General features: G+C 34.6%; 1 protein-coding gene across 1 annotated transcript in view; it reads left to right on the top strand.

The window, feature by feature from the left end:
• The window catches only part of TEX15 (testis expressed 15, meiosis and synapsis associated), a 51139-nt gene extending 32739 nt beyond the window's left edge, over window positions 1-18400 (top strand). Inside the window, exons 6-9 of the mRNA XM_045779365.2 lie at window positions 2031-9406; window positions 11758-11816; window positions 14078-15330; window positions 17882-18400. Of these exons, the coding sequence (XP_045635321.2) occupies window positions 2031-9406; window positions 11758-11816; window positions 14078-15330; window positions 17882-17919 (8726 nt within the window). The 3' untranslated portion in view covers window positions 17920-18400. The remainder of the gene's footprint in view (window positions 1-2030; window positions 9407-11757; window positions 11817-14077; window positions 15331-17881) is intronic.
• Window positions 18401-19444: the final 1044 nt, after the last annotated feature.

Genomic DNA, 19444 nt, shown 5'->3' with positions numbered 1-19444 from the left:
TTCTTATGTTCACAATTTTTGTGATTTTCTTGTTTATATATTTGCCCACTTTTCTGTTGCATTGTCTTTTTATTAATCTTTTGAGGATGTCTGTATACTCTTCATGTACTCTAATATATGTGTAATTATGTACTAAGCTTGCTAATTCAGAAAATACTTGTTACCAGTTTGTCCAGTTTTGTTTAGTTTTGATCTGTTAAGATATTTAATTTACATGTAATTGGCATCATTTTTAATTTCTGGTTTTCTGATAGCCAGATATTTATCTTAAAAAGTACTTAGTTTCTTTTTTTTTTTTTAATTTTATTTATTTATTTTTTGATGTGAAGTTCCATGATTCATTACTTGTGTATAACACCCAGTGCCCCATGCAATACGTGCCCTCCTTACTACCCATCACCAGCCTATCCCGATCCCCCACCCCCCTCCCCTCTAAAGTCCTCAGTTTGTTTCCCAGAGTCCATAGTCTCTCACGGTTCGTTCCCCCTTTTTACCCCCCTTCCTCCTTCCCTTTCTTCTCCTACCAATCTTCCTATTTCTTATGTTCCATAAATGAGTGAAACCATATGATAATTGTCTTTCCCTGCTTGACTTATTTCGCTTAGCAGTATCTCCTCCAGTCCCGTCCATGTTGCTGCAAATGTTGTGAAATCGTTCTTTTTTGATGGCTGAGTAATATTCCATTGTATAGTTTCTATCTCAGGATTGTAAAACTATCTCTCCACCTTTTCTTCTAATAATTTTATGGGTTTTTTCCAATGAATTTTTTTTATTTTGGTATAAGTTGTATAGGGATCCACCATTTTTTGTCCACTGCACCTCCTACTCTCAAGAAGTACATTGTATTATGGTCATTATTTCCACCATAGCTTACTATAATTAAAAAGTATAATTACATGTAGTTATAAAATTTAGAAGTCTTGGGGCGCCTGGGTGGCACAGCAGTTGAGCTTCTGCCTTCGGCTCAGGGCGTGATCCTGGCGTTCTGGGATCGAGCCCCACATCAGGCTCCTCCACTGTGAGCCTGCTTCTTCCTCTCCCACTCCCCCTGCTTGTGTTCCCTCTCTCGCTGGCTGTCTCTATCTCTGTCGAATAAATAAATAAAATCTTTAAAAAAAAAAAAAATTTAGAAGTCTTCGACAAAGCTATCTTTCAGTATATTGTGATAAAGAATCTTATGGTACATCCCAATAATATGATTATAGTTTCATATATATCATAAATCCCACCATCAATTTCTCATCATTAATATCTGTTTTAATAAAGATATTTTTTGGTAGTACCTATGAAAGCTTTGTGAACATTTTATTTGGTAAATACATATTTTTATAAGTTCCTTTGTTATTACATTTAGTTCTTTATGAAACTGTAGGAAAAAGTTCCTATAAATTATAAAAGAAAATTTGTTTTCATTTTCCATATTTTTATTTATATATATTATTTGTAGGAATACTTCACTATGGAGCAAGAGCAGTGCTTTGCTTTTGCCCCTCAGGATCTTATGGAACCTTTTTGCTATTTTCTCCTCTGTTTCCCCACTCCCACTCATTCCCCTTTTCTTTCTGTTTTTGTTGTCTCCTGACAAAGAGAAAAGAAGCAAGGTAACAGATAAATTAATATTAATTAATATGTAGATTCTGTTATTATGTATCTGAATATAGGAAATTAATATAAAAATACCTAGTCTTTGAGCAACATGCTTTTATTCCTTTTTAATTTTTCTCTTTCTTTGTATTTGTCGGAATTCAAATTTTTATGGTAAATACTTTTTTTATTTTTTATTTTTTATTTTTTTTGTAAATACTTTTTTTAGTAAAGGGTCTAGGACAGTTTCATGTTGCATTATTTCTGTTTTATTGGTTTATCACTCAACCTCTGCTCTCCTTGCTTTTTCTGATGAGACGGACTTTAATCATAATCATAATGAACTTTCAGTTAAAACCACTTGTGACATAGCTTACTTATATTGAGTTCAGTGTAGAAACCCTTTTCCTTCCTATTTTTTCTTATTTTTTTTATTGTTTCCACAGAAAGAACATGTTCTCTGAATAACTGTACAGTGGCCAAAAGAATTGGAAAAGGAAAAGATGCTACTGTCATCTTTGAGCATTTCAGGAAACCTGTAGATCCATTTGTTCAGGAAAACTGTTCTTGCAGTGCCCCAAATTCAGAGATAAATCCTTCCAACGCAAATATTTCTAATTCCTATGGAAATGTGCAAAATGGAAACATTTCTATACATGAAACATACAGTGGACAGATGGAGCACAATTTAGCAGAATGTAGAGACACTTCTCAAGTACATATATATGATTCAGGTCTTTCATTTTTTCCCAGTGATACCAGAGAAAGTGTTAATGGGGACCTCATGTTAAATTTGACACAGCTTAAAAATGTTTTAAGTGGTCTTTCTGCTGCTTTTCCCCTTCATAACAATGTTGGCTCAAGCACAGTTATTACTTCAAAACTCATTAAAGACCCAAGACTGATGAGGAGAGAAGAAAGCGTAGGAAAACATAATGCTACAGGTTTAAATGAGATTTTGCCACTTGAGAAGAGTTTAGATTTTAATTCAGAAATAAACCTATCATCTATGCCAGATAATTCTGCCTCCTCATCTGAAGTTGTGCCTGGTGGTCATTCTATTCTTACTAATTGTTTGGATGCCCCTTGCTTCAAAATTTCTTTTGATGATTCACAGTCTCAGGCTCACAACTTGGGCTCTAAGAATTGTGATGATACAACTCCCAATAAAGTTACCATGGCAGGACAGTGTAAGGGCCAAGATAATTTTTCCTTCCCAATGTGTTTGCCAAATGTAGTTTCAGAAGTTGAGAACCAAAAACACAATGAGGAAGAAGTCCAGAGATCCCAACAGAGAAGCAACATCCCACTTTTATTTGAAGAAAAAGGTGAACCACATAACTCTTATGAATCAGTGAATACTTGTACAAAAGGGTACAGTAGTCACATCTCTCGGGAATCATGGTCTTCTGATTTAGAAACTGTATATCAGACTGGTCAGCAAATGTCTACAATTTTTCCTCTCCAAAGGAAAGAAAACATATATGGGTGCATTGAAAATATTAGAAAAATGAGAGACTTGACTGGCCCAGAAGATAATTCCAAACATGGAGAAAAGCAAATTTTGTGGAAAGAAATTGATTTTACTGATGAAGCAAAAATCAGTCCAGTAGATAATTACATTTCTTTGTACCAAGAATACAAAGAGAATGAGAGTGTTCATTCTTTTGGGAAAAAATGTGATCAAATACCAATTACTCAAGAATTAGAAATACCAAAATCTCCCACATCTACCACAAAGGATAAATATGAGCTAGATCATCTAGCATTGGAATTACAAAGTAATCTTACTCCAGGAATGGAGAGCCTTTCAGAAAAGCATCCTCAACCCTCTCTGGAGTTTGAAGATAACATTCATACAAGTTTTGCAATTTCTCAAAAACTAATGGAACTAAAATTGGAAAAACCAAACCAGAACTGTGTTAGCATTATGACTAATGCTTTCCAAGAAGCAAAAGACATTCCCCAGGGCAAAGAACTGCCAATTGATAGAGTTATTTCATCTCATGACACTAAAATGACTCATGACAACTCAGATTGCAGCATAGCTGGAGAACATATGTATGTCCATAGGAAAAATGAAAATGATCCAGTGTCATTGGAGAACATGCAGAGAGACTGCAGGGAAACTTTTCAAAACGCTGATAACGGTCAAGGTCCTGCTCTGTTCTGTAGTGCAGAGTTGTACAATGATATACACCTGAGTATTGATTCCAAAGAACAAGGAGATAATGATAAAGAAAATGAAAATGAGGCTAAAGAGGAAGACATTGTTTTGTCTACAGAAAACAACAGAGTAGATCTATATGAAGATGAGAAGCAGGGTTTTCATACAAACAAAAATTATGTCAATATAGATGAAAGAAGTGAGAATAAAAATGACAATGTAGAAGTTCTGAGTTCTGAAGAATTTCGTACATTTAATTTGACTTGGGGGGAACGATACGTACCAACAGAAACTACATTTTTAGAAAGTGAAGATACTATCACTGCCATGAAACAAAAAGATACTCAAAATACAGGCAGAAGTGTAGAGCATTTGACTTCCACAACATTTCCCAAAATTGCAGCGTCTTCAGTGCATGCAGCCTCAAATGCTGCAGTACAGATAGCTGGTAATATGGTGCCTGCGATAGGCACAACTCATGAAGATCACCAAAGATACCAGATTAAAGAAACTTGTTCTTCTGAGAGTCTAGATTTTGGTTTGTTAGTACAGCATAAGGTTTCTGACTGTGAAATGGACATGGATAACAATAAATTACATGACTCATTTCATCAGTCAGTCAGTGACACCTCATTTCTTCAAAATTTTGATTTGGAAAATACGGTTGAAGTGGGATTGGAACAGTGTGATGATGTTTTTTTAATTCAACAAGATATTCCTACCCATGGGAATGTTCTGTATGAAGAATTTGGGGCCTTATATGAGGCTCTGAAGTCTCGTATTGATTGGGAAGGTCTGTTGGGGAGCAATAATGGGGAGAGGGAAGTTTTGAAAAGCTCCAGAGGAATTGAGAATAATGATCAACATTACTCTGAGGAAAGTAATTGTTTTTATTCCTCTACACAAAATGACAAAGCAGAGCTCTTCAATCCAATTTTGCTTCCAGATTTACAAGTGAAAATCACTAATATATTTATGCCAGGATTCAGTCCCACTTTTGAGTCCCCTGCATTGAAAGATAATTTTTGCAAAAACATAACTAAAGCCACAGAACCAGAACTAGATGAGGAGGGGAAAGCACCAGGATTTGAAATGTATTCCCAGTGTTCTGGTGAAAATTCACATTATCCATGTGAAGATGAATTTGGTAATACAAGGCAAGAATCAGGACTAGTGGGTAAATCTGAAATCTCACTTTCTCTTGACGTGAATCATAATACACAAGGGAATCATGCTTCTGAAAAAGAAAACAGTGGACCTTTGCTTACTGAACCCTCTAATGTCACAACATTAAATAATGAAAGAAGTTGTTCCTTGACAAAATCAAAAACTGATTGTAATGATACTAGAAGTAAAAAGGATACAGAATCAAGAATTAGCAAAAGAAAGTCAAATATACCTTTTAGGAATGACAACACACCACATAAGGATTTAAGACATCATGAAATTTATGGGAAGAAGAGGAAGCTAACCAGTGAAGACTCATCTGAATGTTTTTCTTCATTATCCCAAGGACGAATTAAAACCTTTTCAAAGTCAGAAAAACACATCAGGAGTGTCCTAGATATTCTAAATAGTGAAGCATCTTTATGCAAAAGCAAACGCCTTTCCAGAAAACTTGACAGAGCCGTTCTTCATTTAAAAAAAGCTCATAGGAGAGTTCACACATCTTTGCAACTTATAGCTAAAGTAGGAGAAAAAAGAAGAGGCCCATTACCAAAATCATATGCGATAATATGCAATAATTTCTGGGAAAGTTGTGACCTTCAAGGTTATAGCTCTGTGTCTGAAAGAAGGTATTATTCCACTAAACATTTTTTGTCAAAAAGAAAATACGACAAGCCAGGAGAGAAAAGAGCTTTGGGATTTGAAGTGGATAAATCATTAACTCGTGTATCAAAGCACAAGTCTTATAGAGCAAGTAGACAGAGAATCACAGAGTGCCTTTCTAAGAAAAATGTGGCCAGCAGTGTCTCCAGAAGCCACACCACTATTCACGTGAGAGAATTTTGTGATCGAGAGTATCCTGAATCACAGTTAGCCCTGTGCTCTTCACCCCAAAGTACAAGTCAGTCAGCTTATAACAAGAGCAGTATGAAAAGTCTAATAAGATCATCAGAACTTCAGCCATTTTCTGGAAAAACTGGATGTCTGTTTTCCCCATCCTGCTCAGATGAGAAACTAACTGAAAAAGAAAATCAAATTGGCATAAAGTTTTTATCTAACATTAGTAAATATGAAAAGCCTGAGAACCATTCAGCAAATAATAAAATTAAGGATGCAATGAAAGAAAGTAGTTCTGAGACTAATCAAATAATAAATAGGAGTAATTTGGTATCTTTAAATTGCATAAAAGAAAACAATGTAAGTTTTGGAGAAAAAAATTATGATGCTACTTGTGTAACACACACAAAGGTAAAAACTGACATAGTTATTTCAGTTTTAGAATCAAATGTGAAGCACTTTTTAAATGTTGATATCTATAAACCAGATAACCTTATTTTATCTGGTTATAAAAGAAACCTGGAAGTAAATTTTCCTACAGAAGAATGGACAGCTCCCACTCAGAGCTCCAAACCAGGCATCATTACAGGAGACATCCTTATGGACCCATTAAACCCAACTCTTATAACCCACAAAAAGTATAACAGTGTTCCTCAATTGTTACCAACCACTCTAGTGACAGGTAGTGAAGGAGAATCTTTAAAATCTTATTTGGATAAACAGAGAACTTTTTCTATAGATTCTTTTGCAACATCCACCAATAATGTACCACACTGTCAGCCAAGATGTGGTGGAAAGGAAACAGAACAATGCTCTTCAAGTAATTGCTTCCATATTGATGGGGATGAATCAAATGTTCTTGAGAATTCTGATTTGTGTCTCAAATTAGTAACTGAAGGAAGTAAAAGTTGTAGGAAAAATACAATGAAAAAACTATTTTCCAATGATAGTTCTTTGCTCTTAAAAGATAATAAAAAGGGTTCTTCTTCAAAAAAATATATGGCAAAGAAAGACATTCAGGACAGAAAAAGGTGGAGTGTTAAACAAACAGAAAAAGCAAAAGATTCACTTCACAAGAAAAGCATGACTGAAGGATCCATTGCTACTGAGTACAAAAATCAAAAGAATGAGATCTTAGAAGAATCCTCCTACTTAAGTGAGAAAAGAATTAAAAGTAATGTGATTGCTTCTCATCTAAGCTTTGAAGATATTACTGAGGCAGTCTCTTTGAATAACCCAGTTTCTAATCATCTAAGCAAAAGAGAGAAAGAAGGGGGAGTTAAAGTTAGTAATAACTCTCAGTCTGACTCTGCGTTGCATTCAGAAATAGCCTGTAATTCCAAACCAGGCATTATAGGAATGAGTCATAGGCCTGTTTTACATATGCACTCTCAAACCTCTGGAGCCTCTACTCGTCAGAAGAAGCCTACATCAAACATGAATGGATTAAGAGAAAAACATTACTCAGCTAATCATTCAGCTCTTATAGCTAGGCTGGCTCCAATTTTGAGAAGGGCAGATGAAACATCATCTTTGCAGATTCTACAGGAAGAAACTAAGGCTTGTCAAAATATTCTCCCTTTATTTGTTGAAGCTTTTGAAAGAAAACAAGAGTGTTCTCATGAACAAATCCTGATTTCAAGAGAACTATTGGTAGAACAAAACCTGTGGAGTAATTGCAAACACAAATTAAAACCATGTGCCATTGACTCCTTGGTAGAACTCCAAATGATGATGGAAACTATTCAATTCATTGAAAACAAAAAAAGGCTCTTAGGAGGTGAACCAACATTCCGAAGCTTGCTTTGGTATGATGAAACATTGTACGGTGAGCTGCTTGGAAGACCACGTGGATTTCAACAACAATCCAATTTCTATCCTGCTTTTCAAGGAAGGTTAAAATATAATGCATTCTGTGAGTTGCAAATCTATCATGATCAATTAATTGAATTGTTTGAAGAAACCAAAAGGGAAAGCAATTCATACTATGCATTCTTAAAATACAAACGACAGATTAATGAGTGTGAAGCAATAATGAAGCGTTGTTCTGATTGCTTTGACTTTTCTCTTTCTGTTCCATTTACCTGTGGAGTTAACTTTGGAGATAGTTTAGGAGACCTAGAAACATTACGAAAAAGTACTTTAAAGCTGATTGGTATGTACGGGGACTCTCCTCAAGTTGATTCCTATCCAGGAAAACAAGACCATTTGTGGATTATCATAGAAATGATCTCCTCAAAAGTTAATTTTATTAAGAACAATGAGGCACTAAGTATTAAAATATCTCTTTATGGTCTGGAACATATCTTTTTTGATGCTGCAAAAAGTCTTGTTTGGAAAGAGAGGAGACAGTCTTTCAGCAAAAAATACTCAGGAAAGGAGGATAAAGAAATGCTACTCAAAATGAATCAGTATGCTTTTTCTAGGTTGAAAAAGATATATGATACATTGTCTAAAGAATTAAGCAATGAACAAATTTCCACTATTGGGCTTGAGAATACTGAAATTGCTTCCAGAAAGTCAGATGATCTAATAAACAAAGCTACAGTTGACATAGAAAACTGTAGGTTTAACGGTACCTTGCTTTCACACCCAGATATCTGTTGTATTAGTGAAATATTGGATCAGGCTGAGTTTGCAGACTCTAAGAAATTACAGGAACTCACTTTGAGATGTACTGAACACCTAGAAATTTTAAAAAAGTATTTTCAGATGCTGCAAGAAGAGAACATAGATAATATTTTTATCACAGAAGAAAATGTTTTGGACATGGTGAAAAACCACAACCATGGGGCCATAATTTTAAAACCTGCAGCCATTGAAACCTACATTGAAATTGTCATGCTTTCAGAAACAGTTCATTTTCTTAAAAACACAATGGCAAAGAAACTAGACAAACAGAGGTTTCGAGGTATGCTTTGGTTTGATTTGTCACTTCTTCCTGAGCTGGTTTGCTGCCAAGAAAAAATGGCTTCTTTTTCATTTCTTAAAGATAACTCAACAGATTGCCTTTGGAAGGTCATAGAGACTACTATTTCTGAACTTAAGAAAGATCTGGATATTATTTACAAATACAGTGAAGCAGTTAATTGCTCATATGCTCTTCATTTGCTTTCAAGAGAACTTGAAGAACTTTCAGAAATAAAAAAACTTCTAAAGAAGTCTAAGTATTCTGTTTCTACATATATTGACTTTGTGCCATATATAGCATCCATAAATTACGGAAGCACTATAACAGAGTTAGAATACAACTACATTCAGTTTTCTACACTGCTCAAAAATATAATGGCTGCCCCTCAGAAAGACTTAGGGAAAATGGCTCATATTATGAAAGTCATGAAAACTATTGAGCAAATGAAGATAATTTGTGCTAAAAATGCAGACTTAACCATTTCCTTTATTCTGTGCCAAATGCTGCATAACAGAAAGAAGACTTGCCAACTGAAAAGAAAAGAAAAAATGACTATGCATGTAAAACCTAGGAAGAGTATCAATAAATCTAGTACTTTTATGAAGGTGCCCTCAATTTCAGAGTGCATAATGGAAAGTGTTTCAAATTCCTCTAAAAAACGATCTATAACTCTAGACAAATGTGAAGACTCTCAGGAACAAGAAATAAACACTACTGTTTCCAGCTGTAAAAAACAAAAGGTAACAAATGTTTCAAAACTAAACCTATGTAAGTATTACTTTTGAGAACAAGTCTACTCTTCAAACCAGGTAGTTTGCAGATTGGTAAAAATTGAGAATGCTTTGAATACTGCCTTGTAAAATGAATTTACTAACTAAAGAATTGGATTAGGGGTACCTGGCTGGCTTAGTCAGTGGAGCATGCAACTCGTGATTTCGGGGTCATGAGTTTAAGCCCTACGATGGGTGGAGAGCTTTAAAAAGAAAATTGGATTAAATAATTCCTATTATCTACAAAATGATACGATTCTATATATGAGAAACACATATGTCTACTTTTAAACTAAAAATAATTTAGAAGACATCTTTTGGAAGAATATAAATTTATATAACTTCTTAAGGAATAGTTCAATGTGAATGTAAGTTAGTAATTCATTAAGTAGCTTCTATATAACAAGGCTATACTTAATGTAGTGAATATTAAAAACTGGCTAATGGAAACTATGTTCTTGACCATTATCATCCACGTGGAAAAACAGGACAGATATTTTTAAATAGATGATTATGAAGGAGTTACAAGAAGTCTTACATAAACATTTTATTTAACAAATTATAGAAAACATTTATTTCGTACCTGGTGCTGTTCTAATGATTGCACAAATATCAACTCTTGATCTTTCACAAAATCTTTATGATGTGTAAGTACTGTTATTATCTTATTTAAAGGTATAAAACAGAGGATAGAAAGGTTAAATAACGGGGCGCCTGGGTGGCTCAGTCGTTAAGCGTCTGCCTTCGGCTCAGGGCGTGATCCCAGAGTCCTGGGATTGAGCCCCACATCAGGCTCCTCTGCTGGGAGCCTGCTTCTTCCTCTCCCACTCCCCTTGCCTGTGTTCCCTCTCTCACTGGCTGTCTCTCTCTGTCAAATAAATAAATAAAATCTTAAAAAAAAAAAAAAAAGGTTAAATAACTTTGCCAGGGTTACAGAGTTAGTAAATGGGAGAGCCCAGATGTCAAGCAGGCAGTCTAGCTCCAGAAGCCATACTAACTTAACAACCTACACTCAGAGGCTTCTCTTAAAATTTTTTGAGAATTTCTCAGTTCAGAAGTAAAGAAAATCCTATGTGCAAAATGAAAAGTAGGAATTTTTTTCTCAGGTTACTGTAATTGTATTTGTTAGTTAAACTACTTCTGGAGACCAGGAAACCAATCATTTATTTCACTGTGTTTATAGGAAAATGCTTACTAAATAACCAGTTTGTAAGCATACTTCCAATAAGAATATAAGTTGTATATAACACATCAAGAGTAAAATGAAGATAATACTTAAAAAGGTGGTATAAGTATTGAGAAGAAAAGTAAAAAAAAAAAAAGTTTATATTTTAATTTCAGTGAAGAGCAGAGACCAAAGCTGCCTCAAATTGGGAAAAAATGTTATCCGATGAAGATTATAAAATAAAGAGGGGGTATCTAAGTTATGGAAAGTAATATGAGCAAAGACAATGTTTATTGACATTATTTGAAAAAAGAGTTTAAAATTAAGCCTAGAGGGGCGCCTGGGTGGCACAGCGGTTAAGCGTCTGCCTTCGGCTCAGGGCGTGATCCCGGCGTTATGGGATCGAGCCCCACATCAGGCTCCTCCGCTATGAGCCTGCTTCTTCCTCTCCCACTACCCCTGCTTGTGTTCCCTCTCTCGCTTGCTGTCTCTATCTCTGTCAAATAAATAAATAAAATCTTTAAAAAATAATAATAATAAAAAATAAAATAAAATTAAGCCTAGAACAAAAATTTAATTTAGTGGACAATACTAGTAAGCTAAGGATAGAGAGGAATATTGTTTCAGATTATAAAATGTCTTAAATATAGGCCCAAGGCATTTGAACTTTATTCTACGTGTATTGAAGGTAATGTCCTGTGAAATGTGTTTTTTCAGTGATTTAAAGGGTAGAGATTCTGAGTACAGTTAGAAGTAACAAATCATCCAGGGCTTAGAAGAGGATGCTGTTATACAGAATAAGAAAAGAAAGTCCAGATTTGACAGATGATTTCTTAAAAATGGGACTTAATGACTGGTTTACTAAAAAGAGTATATAAAAAAAAGAGCAGTCATAAATAGACTCCCAAGATTTGTTATAAGATATGGGGATAAAAATAATGTTGTAAAATGCCTTTTTAGAAGAGTGTCTCCAAACATTTGTGACATATGGGAAGTCCAGCAGAGTCACTGGTGTTTGAAGAGGGGAGGATTAATGAATGTAGTTTTTAGAGCATTTTAGATGATGACACAACAAACAATTGTATCTGATGTGAAAATGATATTTGTATTTTATACCATTACCAATGTAGGTTTTCTTTGTAACTTTTAAACATAGGTTGACATGAAAGATGTCACAAAAATCAACAGAGAAAAGGCAACATTTATGCATTCAAGGTAAGAGTTGCCATCAGCCCTATCTGGAGAAAAACTAAACAAAATTAAGCATATATTAAGTAACAATACTAACACATTTATTTATATACCTCTAATTTGATCGTGCACGTAACTTAGAGGACAAGAGTAAGGTTAGGAAGAATAAGGTTTCAGATTATACAGTGTTTTAAGGTTTAAGGAATTTGAACTTCGTTCTGTAAGTATTGAAGGTATGACCTGTGAAATGTGTTTTTTCAGTGCTTTTAAAGGATAAGGAGATTCTGAGTAGAGGTAGAAGTAGTAGTAAGTTAGAGAAGAGTTATGTTTTCTAGAATAAGAAAGTAAAATTCATATTTGACAGACATCATTTAAAAAATTCATGGGAATTAGTAACTGGTTTGCTAAAAAGGAGATAATATGACAAGTGACTAGATGGAGTTTTTTAAACTTATGGGTCCTACAGACCAGTCAGATTTCAAAATTGGTTAAAAAGATAGAAATTGCTAACTTATATTACTAAGTGGGAACTTAGTCATCAACATACATATATTATAAATATACTGCTGTTTCATAAAAGGATGTTTAACACCATGATATAGGAGGAATATGATTTCAAAATAAAGGCTAGTTCTTTAAACTGAATTATTTTTATAAAAAACTCCCTACATGGTTTATATTTTTTCATTCTGACATGAAGTGGCACCACTGGACATGTTGGCCATCTCCTATTTCATTCGGCTAAGATTTTCAATTTATGACAACCTTCATTTTTTCCAATTTTTTTCCATTTTATGAAAGACAGTGGGTAATATAAAATAAAAAAGATGAGCATTCTCATTTCTGTCTTACTTGGCTCTGCTTCTTGAATATACATTTTATTTACTGCGTTTCTAGAATCCTTTTCTAGACTCCTTGAATAGTTGTGTAGTGGTGCAAAGATGAATAGCCTTTTAAAGGGATAACATAAACCAGTTCTATAATCATCTTAGTTTTGTTAACTAAATATAGGTGGTATTTGCTACTCAAAGAATCAAACTTTCCTGCTCACATAGCAGGAAAATGAATCCAAATATAAGGTTAATACAGGGTGCTATTTTCATGGAAGAATATTCTCTAAGACAATGCATAAAAGAGTGACCATATAGGCAGCTGTCAATCTCTGGGTTGAGACATCACTGAAACATCATTGGAAATGTGATGAAGTCAAAATCGTACTTTCTGCAAAATGTCAAAGTATTGCACGGGATTGGTTGATGATGTTGGCTGTCACTAAAATGGCTTTTAGAGGGACGCCTGGGTGGCTCACTCGGTTAGGCATCTGCCTTCGGCTGGGGTCATGATCCCGGGGTCCTGGGATCAAGCCCCGAGTTGGGCTCCCTGCTCAGTGGGGAGCCTGCTTCTCCCTGTGTGTGCTCTCTCTCATCTCTCTCTCTCTCTGACAAAATATTTAATTTTTAAAAAAGCTTAAAGTGCCTTTTAGAGAGGCTGGATTAAGTAAAATACGAGGCTTTTAGTTTCATTAGTTGAAACTAAATATATACAAAATCCAGGCCAAAGATTTCTCTTCCCTGGGGAGGAGTGATTACTTTTTTCTTCTGAGCATGTTCTTTTCCAATTGTAATTCAAAAAATTTGATGACACACCGAAAAATATAATCATCCTGGAGACCTATATTAACTATGTGGCTCTAGACATTTCCATAGTGGATGCTTCTTTCAGCCTGGTTGAGACTCTCTATATTTAGGTAGGAATGTCAAGGATATTAAATTGGCATGATATTTTGGAGGTCTATGTTTCCTTTTCTCAACCTTGAACAGACAAAATATCTTAGTAGTTCCTGATAACAGAAGGTGATCTTTTGGCAGGGGCAGGGCACAGCTGGTGGTTTTGTCAGTTATATGTAGCCATTTACAAGTAAAGAAGATGATCAAGTTGAAAGTGTATGAATGCAAAACTACAGTAAAAAATTGAATGTGGTTTCCTATTTCTAAAAGCCTCTGTTAGGAAATGTCCAATGCATAAAATAATTACAATATCGACCACACTGCATATATTTCTAAATGTATTGGAAATACATTTGAAATGTGGAGTGTATCACGTTCAGCAGGAAAAGTATCTCAATTCAAAGCAAGGGAGTAAAACTGGGGAAATAGTTACACACATACTGCTAATAGTAAATCTTAAGAATTCTTCTGAATAAAAATTTCAAATACATGTTTATATTAAGTTTTGGGGACTCCGTATATTTAAAGCTGTTTTTATGTATGTGTTATACTTAATAGGACTACAGGATCTCATCCTGAAAATGAAATAGGACCAACTTCATCTGACAATCTGAAAAGAAACCATGTATCTCCGAAAAAGGTTGAGGTGGAAAGATCACTGCCTGGCTCAGTCTTACCTTTAAAGAACTTAAAAGACACTTGCACATCAAAGTCAGAGGGCAAAATAGATTTAACTAATATTTCATCTGATACTTCAGAAGACTTCACTGGACAACAGGGAAGCTTAAATAGCAAGAAGAAAAGCAATGTGAATTTCAGTGCTACTGAAACAAAGAGTGGTAAGAAGGATTGTTCTAATTTTGCAATTTGTGAACAAAAAAGTGTAGATGGCATATTTCCAAAAGACTTCGAGATGCCTTCACAGAGATTTCTTAATCCCGCAGAGAAATCTTGTCCCTCAGACATAAAACTAGGAACTGACGCTTCTCCTCTGTCTGATGCATCAGCGCTCTCAAAGCCTATTTTCCGTTTTGTTAGGGACATCCCTGCCAATTTAGAAACGAATGACGCTGTCTTTGAGCTTCAAGATAATGAAGTATTAAATTCATCTATTGAAAATTCTATATGCACCAATTCTTCAGAATCCAAATTTATCCAGAACAAATCTCCTATGCCGCGAGTAAATAAAACCCAGCCTGCAAAAACGGAGTTAAAAGAAAAATACATGGAGGATACCTTGAGTCCCAGTACTATACCTCTTGGAGCATCTGGGAACGTAACCCTTAATGCAAATCAAACAGCAGAAAACTCTTTTTCTGAACAACAGAATAATGAAAATTCCAAAGTCCTAGCTGAGAATGCTGCTGCATATTGGAATGAACTTCCGCAGTCTGCCTGTACCCCAATATATAATGCTTCTGCGCACTCATTTGGAACTTCATACCCTTACTACACTTGGTGTGTCTATCATTACAGCAGCAGCAGCGGCAGATCCCTTACCCAGACATACCGCGGGATAACCTCGTATGAAGTACAACCACCTCCTTCTGGGATGCTGACTGCAGTTGCAAGTACTGTCCAAAATACACATTCTAATCTTTTATACTCTCAATATTTTGGTTACTTTGCCGGGGAGCCACAAGCAAATGACTTTGTGCCAGTGAATGGATATTTTCAACCTCAAATGCCTGTTCCTTACAATTGTCAGCAGCCAGTTTTTTCACAGTATGCTCCCCATCAGCCATTCCCACAAGCTGTATACCCTTACCCTCCTGATTCAGGTGTGCTTCCAGAAGTTCCTTGGACTTACGGTGAGTTCTGTAAGTTTTAGTACTCACTTTATTGAATTTTTACTTTTCTCTCTTTATACATTTATGTAAATGAAATTCACAGCAGGTGATCTGTAGCAGTCATTTTTCTGTGCAGACTTGTAGAATTGTGCAATTCTTAGGCAGAGTTGAATTATGTTGTCCCATGGGAATCTGGTTGTCAGAGATTGAAACAAAAAGAATTGGTAATATCACTAATATGTCCTTCAATAAAACCCAACTTTGGGAAGTAGTTAAGTAAATTATAGTTAATTTATACCATGAAATACAGTGCAATAATCACAGGGTTTAAATAAGTTTGTTTTGTTTTAAGATTTTTTTAACTTATTTGACAGGAAGAGAGAGAGCACAAGCAAGGGGAGCAGCAGGGAGAGGGAGAAGCAGGCTCCCCGCTGAACAGGGAGCCCTATATGGGGCTAGATCCCAGGACCCTGGGATCATTACCTGAGCCTACGGTAGACACTTAACCAACTGAGCCACCCAGGTGCCCCTTAAATAAGTTTTTAATGACAGTTTTTAAAACTATGTCGTATAAATGTACCTGTGTAAATAAAGAAATGCCTAGAAATACTAAAATGACATACACCAACATTTTAACTTGTCTGCCTCTGGGTAATAAAATTGGGGGATTGTGGAGAGAGTTTTTAATATTTTCTAGATTTCCTACTATGAAAATACATTTTTTAATAAATAGAGAAAAAGGGAGTAAAAAACCAAGTTGGAAAAAGAAACTTCAATCAGATAAAGCAAGCTTTCTCTTTCTCTTGGTATTCTAACATAGTATGCGGGTATAAGTGAGTGGAACAAGTTGGTAATTTGCCCCTAGAAGTAGAAATTTTCTTTCTTAAGGACAATTCTGTTTGTTAAAATATCATAATTAGAACATAGGTTTTTAAAATTAAATTGAAATGTATATTTACCAGTATAAAGCAAAATTTTAAAACAATTATAAATAATCCTACAAAAACTACAATTATCCATTAACAGTCCAATATTCTACCATCAGAGGTAATATGTGCTGTAAGTGAAGTCTTTTAAGGTCTTAGAGAAATACAAGAGAATTTCTTTCAAATTAAAAAGTTGTCTCCTGCAACACCTGGCTGGCTCAGTTACAAGGGCATGTGACTCTTGATCTCAGGGTTGTGAGTTCAAGCCCCACATTGGGTGTAGAGATTACTTAAAAGTAAATAAACTTTTAAAAATAATAAAAAAAGTTGTTTCCCAACTCTAGATTCTCTTACAAATTAGTAAATAGAAAAAAATAATTGAATTCATTTATTCATTCGTTAATCTGAATTGGATAAGCAGCAGCTTGTTAACATAGTTCTATTTCTAATTAAAAAATCTGATCACAGCACCTCTACATTGGAATTGCCACTGACACCATGGCCTATAGGATAAAATTCAAATACTTTAGCTTGAAATGCAAGGTCCTTTACAGTTTATGTAGCCTCATCTTCCACCACTTCCACCTTTGTATTCAAGCCACATTGAACTTCTTACTGTTCTCTCATGTAACAATTCCTCTTGTACTTCCGTAGAACTTTTTGTGTGCCTTTCTCACATAATAAGGCATTATATGGTATTGTAATTATCTGTGTATCTTTCCCTTCCCATCCTGGCCCACCAAATGAGTTTAAACAGGACTGGAAATTTTTCAACAGAAGGAAAACAGTAGAGAAGAGGAAAAAGAAATAGGGGTGGAAGTGGGGAAGTGTATGACTGTGCTTTTCCTTTGTGGTTAATTTGATACACTGCTGCTGCTGTAATAATAAACACACCAGACACAGGAGATGTGGCAAGCCTATGAATTAAACCACAGATATTCATTTCTGTAATAGGAAATCTTGAATGTAATTGTTTCATAAAGGTTCTCAGAGTTTGAGCTTTCTCGTGTTCTTAATAATTAAGCTGTTGGTGATGCTTAAAAAGGTATCTCTGGAATCAAATGCAGCTTTGATTCTCAAAAATTTTAATTGTTAACCTACTTGGTTATATTAGTCAAGTGAAAATAAAAGAAAAAGAAACAATTACCTATTGCATTATTCAAAAGTAACTCTAAAAATATTAAGAGGCAATAAGCACCTCATTTAGTGTTCATGAGTACAAATAATCTATAGAGATCACCTCTCATGCTTTCAGGAGCTACATCCTTCTAAATGGATGAAAATCCCTGTGACGCATTTTTTGATGCTTTGCTCTTGATGCTTATATTCAGTGCCATAAATGGAACTAAGGGAAGGGGCTAAGTGAGCCCTGTGTGTGAGGCACATTATTACATCCTTAATTCCATTTAACTCTCCCAGAATACCTGAGAGAGATGTAGAGATGTTACTGTTCATTTACAGATAAGGAAAATACTCCTTGGAGAGCTTTAAATAACTTTCAATCCCATGGCTATTAAAGGGCAGATGTGCAGTTTGAACTCTAATATTTTTGGTTCTAACTTAACTCAGGTCTCCACTATACTAATTATGTACCGTTAGTCTGCATCATTAACTTATCTCAAATATTTGTGGTTTTTTTCTTTCAGTTCCATGGCAACAACAACCTTTTCAGCCAGGACATTGAAAAAAAAGTCTTCTGTCTACTGAAATAAAGGGGATTTAACCAGTTTTTCCAAGTATTTTTTACTTAATTTTTTTATTTTTACATATTTTTTAATATATGTAAATGTGGTAGGAAATATGAACCATATAGCACTTTATAAAATGTTTAAATGCAACAGTATATCATATAATGCAATTGGAAATCAATTTCTGACACCTAAAATACCAAAATTACTTCCATGCAATATTTTAGTGAATGGTAGTAGGCTATTTTCAGTATCCATCAGAAACATTAACAATATTTTGAAATTTATATTTTGAAATGTTTCCATCACAACTGTTAGAGTTATATAAAGATTCTTTTGAGATTATCCTAATGGAATAAGGAGAGTAAATGTAACATTTAATATGATTAAAGTTAAGCAATAGTAGTAAAATCTGTTAAGATTTTCTGTCAGATATTTTTTGATTTATGGTAGCATTGTGCCATTTGACTTAGATTAAAGGAGGATTTTTTTTTTTACTCGGATTGGTCAATTTGACCAATAATTTTATAATTCTTGATATTTCCTGTAATTTACAATTCTGTGTCTAATGTGACAAATTCCTTTAATTTCAATATTTTCTAATTTTTACTTGCAAAATATGTTTTAATAAGGAATTTGGTTTGTACATTTTCAGTCTTTTTCCTTGAGTAGAAATTTTTTAAGTTTTTATGTTTGAAGTAGTTTTATATCATTGTATTGAAATTAAAGTACATTTAACACCTTTTCCCAGGAGCCTCTTCCACAAGATTATTTCTTTTGTATTATATTTCACAATTCACACTTTTTTAAAAAGTGATTTTCTAGCAAATAATTAGGAATAATTTCTTTAGCTTATTCCATTAGTTTAGTCGTATTGTAGTAATTTAAATAATGCAGCACAAATAGAAGTTTTTTAATGCTGTGGTCATAGATTTTTTTTTCCTTTCCCAACATTCCACAAAAGCAAGAAATGTCTCAGAAATAATCATCATAGAATAACAGGGGTTATAGTGTGTAACTGTGGTCTTCACCACCCTCTCCGCCCACCAACACCCATTCCTGTTTTCTGTAAAATTTCAGCTAGAAAGATCCCATACAACTGGATGGACCTTTCTCAAGTGCTGATGGGCCCAAAAATGTGACAAGAAGTTTGCACTGGCTCAGTCTAAACAGATAGCAGAGCCTTAGTGTTTTCTCAAACTTTCTATGTTAGCAGACTTCTTATGTTATCTAGTACCAGCCTCCAAAAAGAATATAATTCAGCCAAACTTATTGTAGAATAACTAATTTTTCAATTTAGAAAACACTAAGAACTTCCAGGATAAGCCTCTTTACTCACAACCAAATAGGATGGAATTCAGAGTACTTAAGGTTCTTCTCTAACAAACAGATCTTTAAAAGAGGAAAGTCAAGCAAAGAACTACAACTGAAAGAACTAAGGAATTTGAAGACTATAGAATTTAAGCAATATCAAAATAACATGGGTGGGGGAGGAGGGTGGGATGGGGAGGTTGTCCATAT

Source organism: Ursus americanus, chromosome 27 (assembly GCF_024610735.1).
Source record: "Ursus americanus isolate L20-20 chromosome 27, mUrsAme1.1.p, whole genome shotgun sequence".
NCBI classification, from domain to species: domain Eukaryota; kingdom Metazoa; phylum Chordata; class Mammalia; order Carnivora; family Ursidae; genus Ursus; species Ursus americanus.
This window is presented reverse-complemented; position numbering and strand designations above follow the sequence as displayed.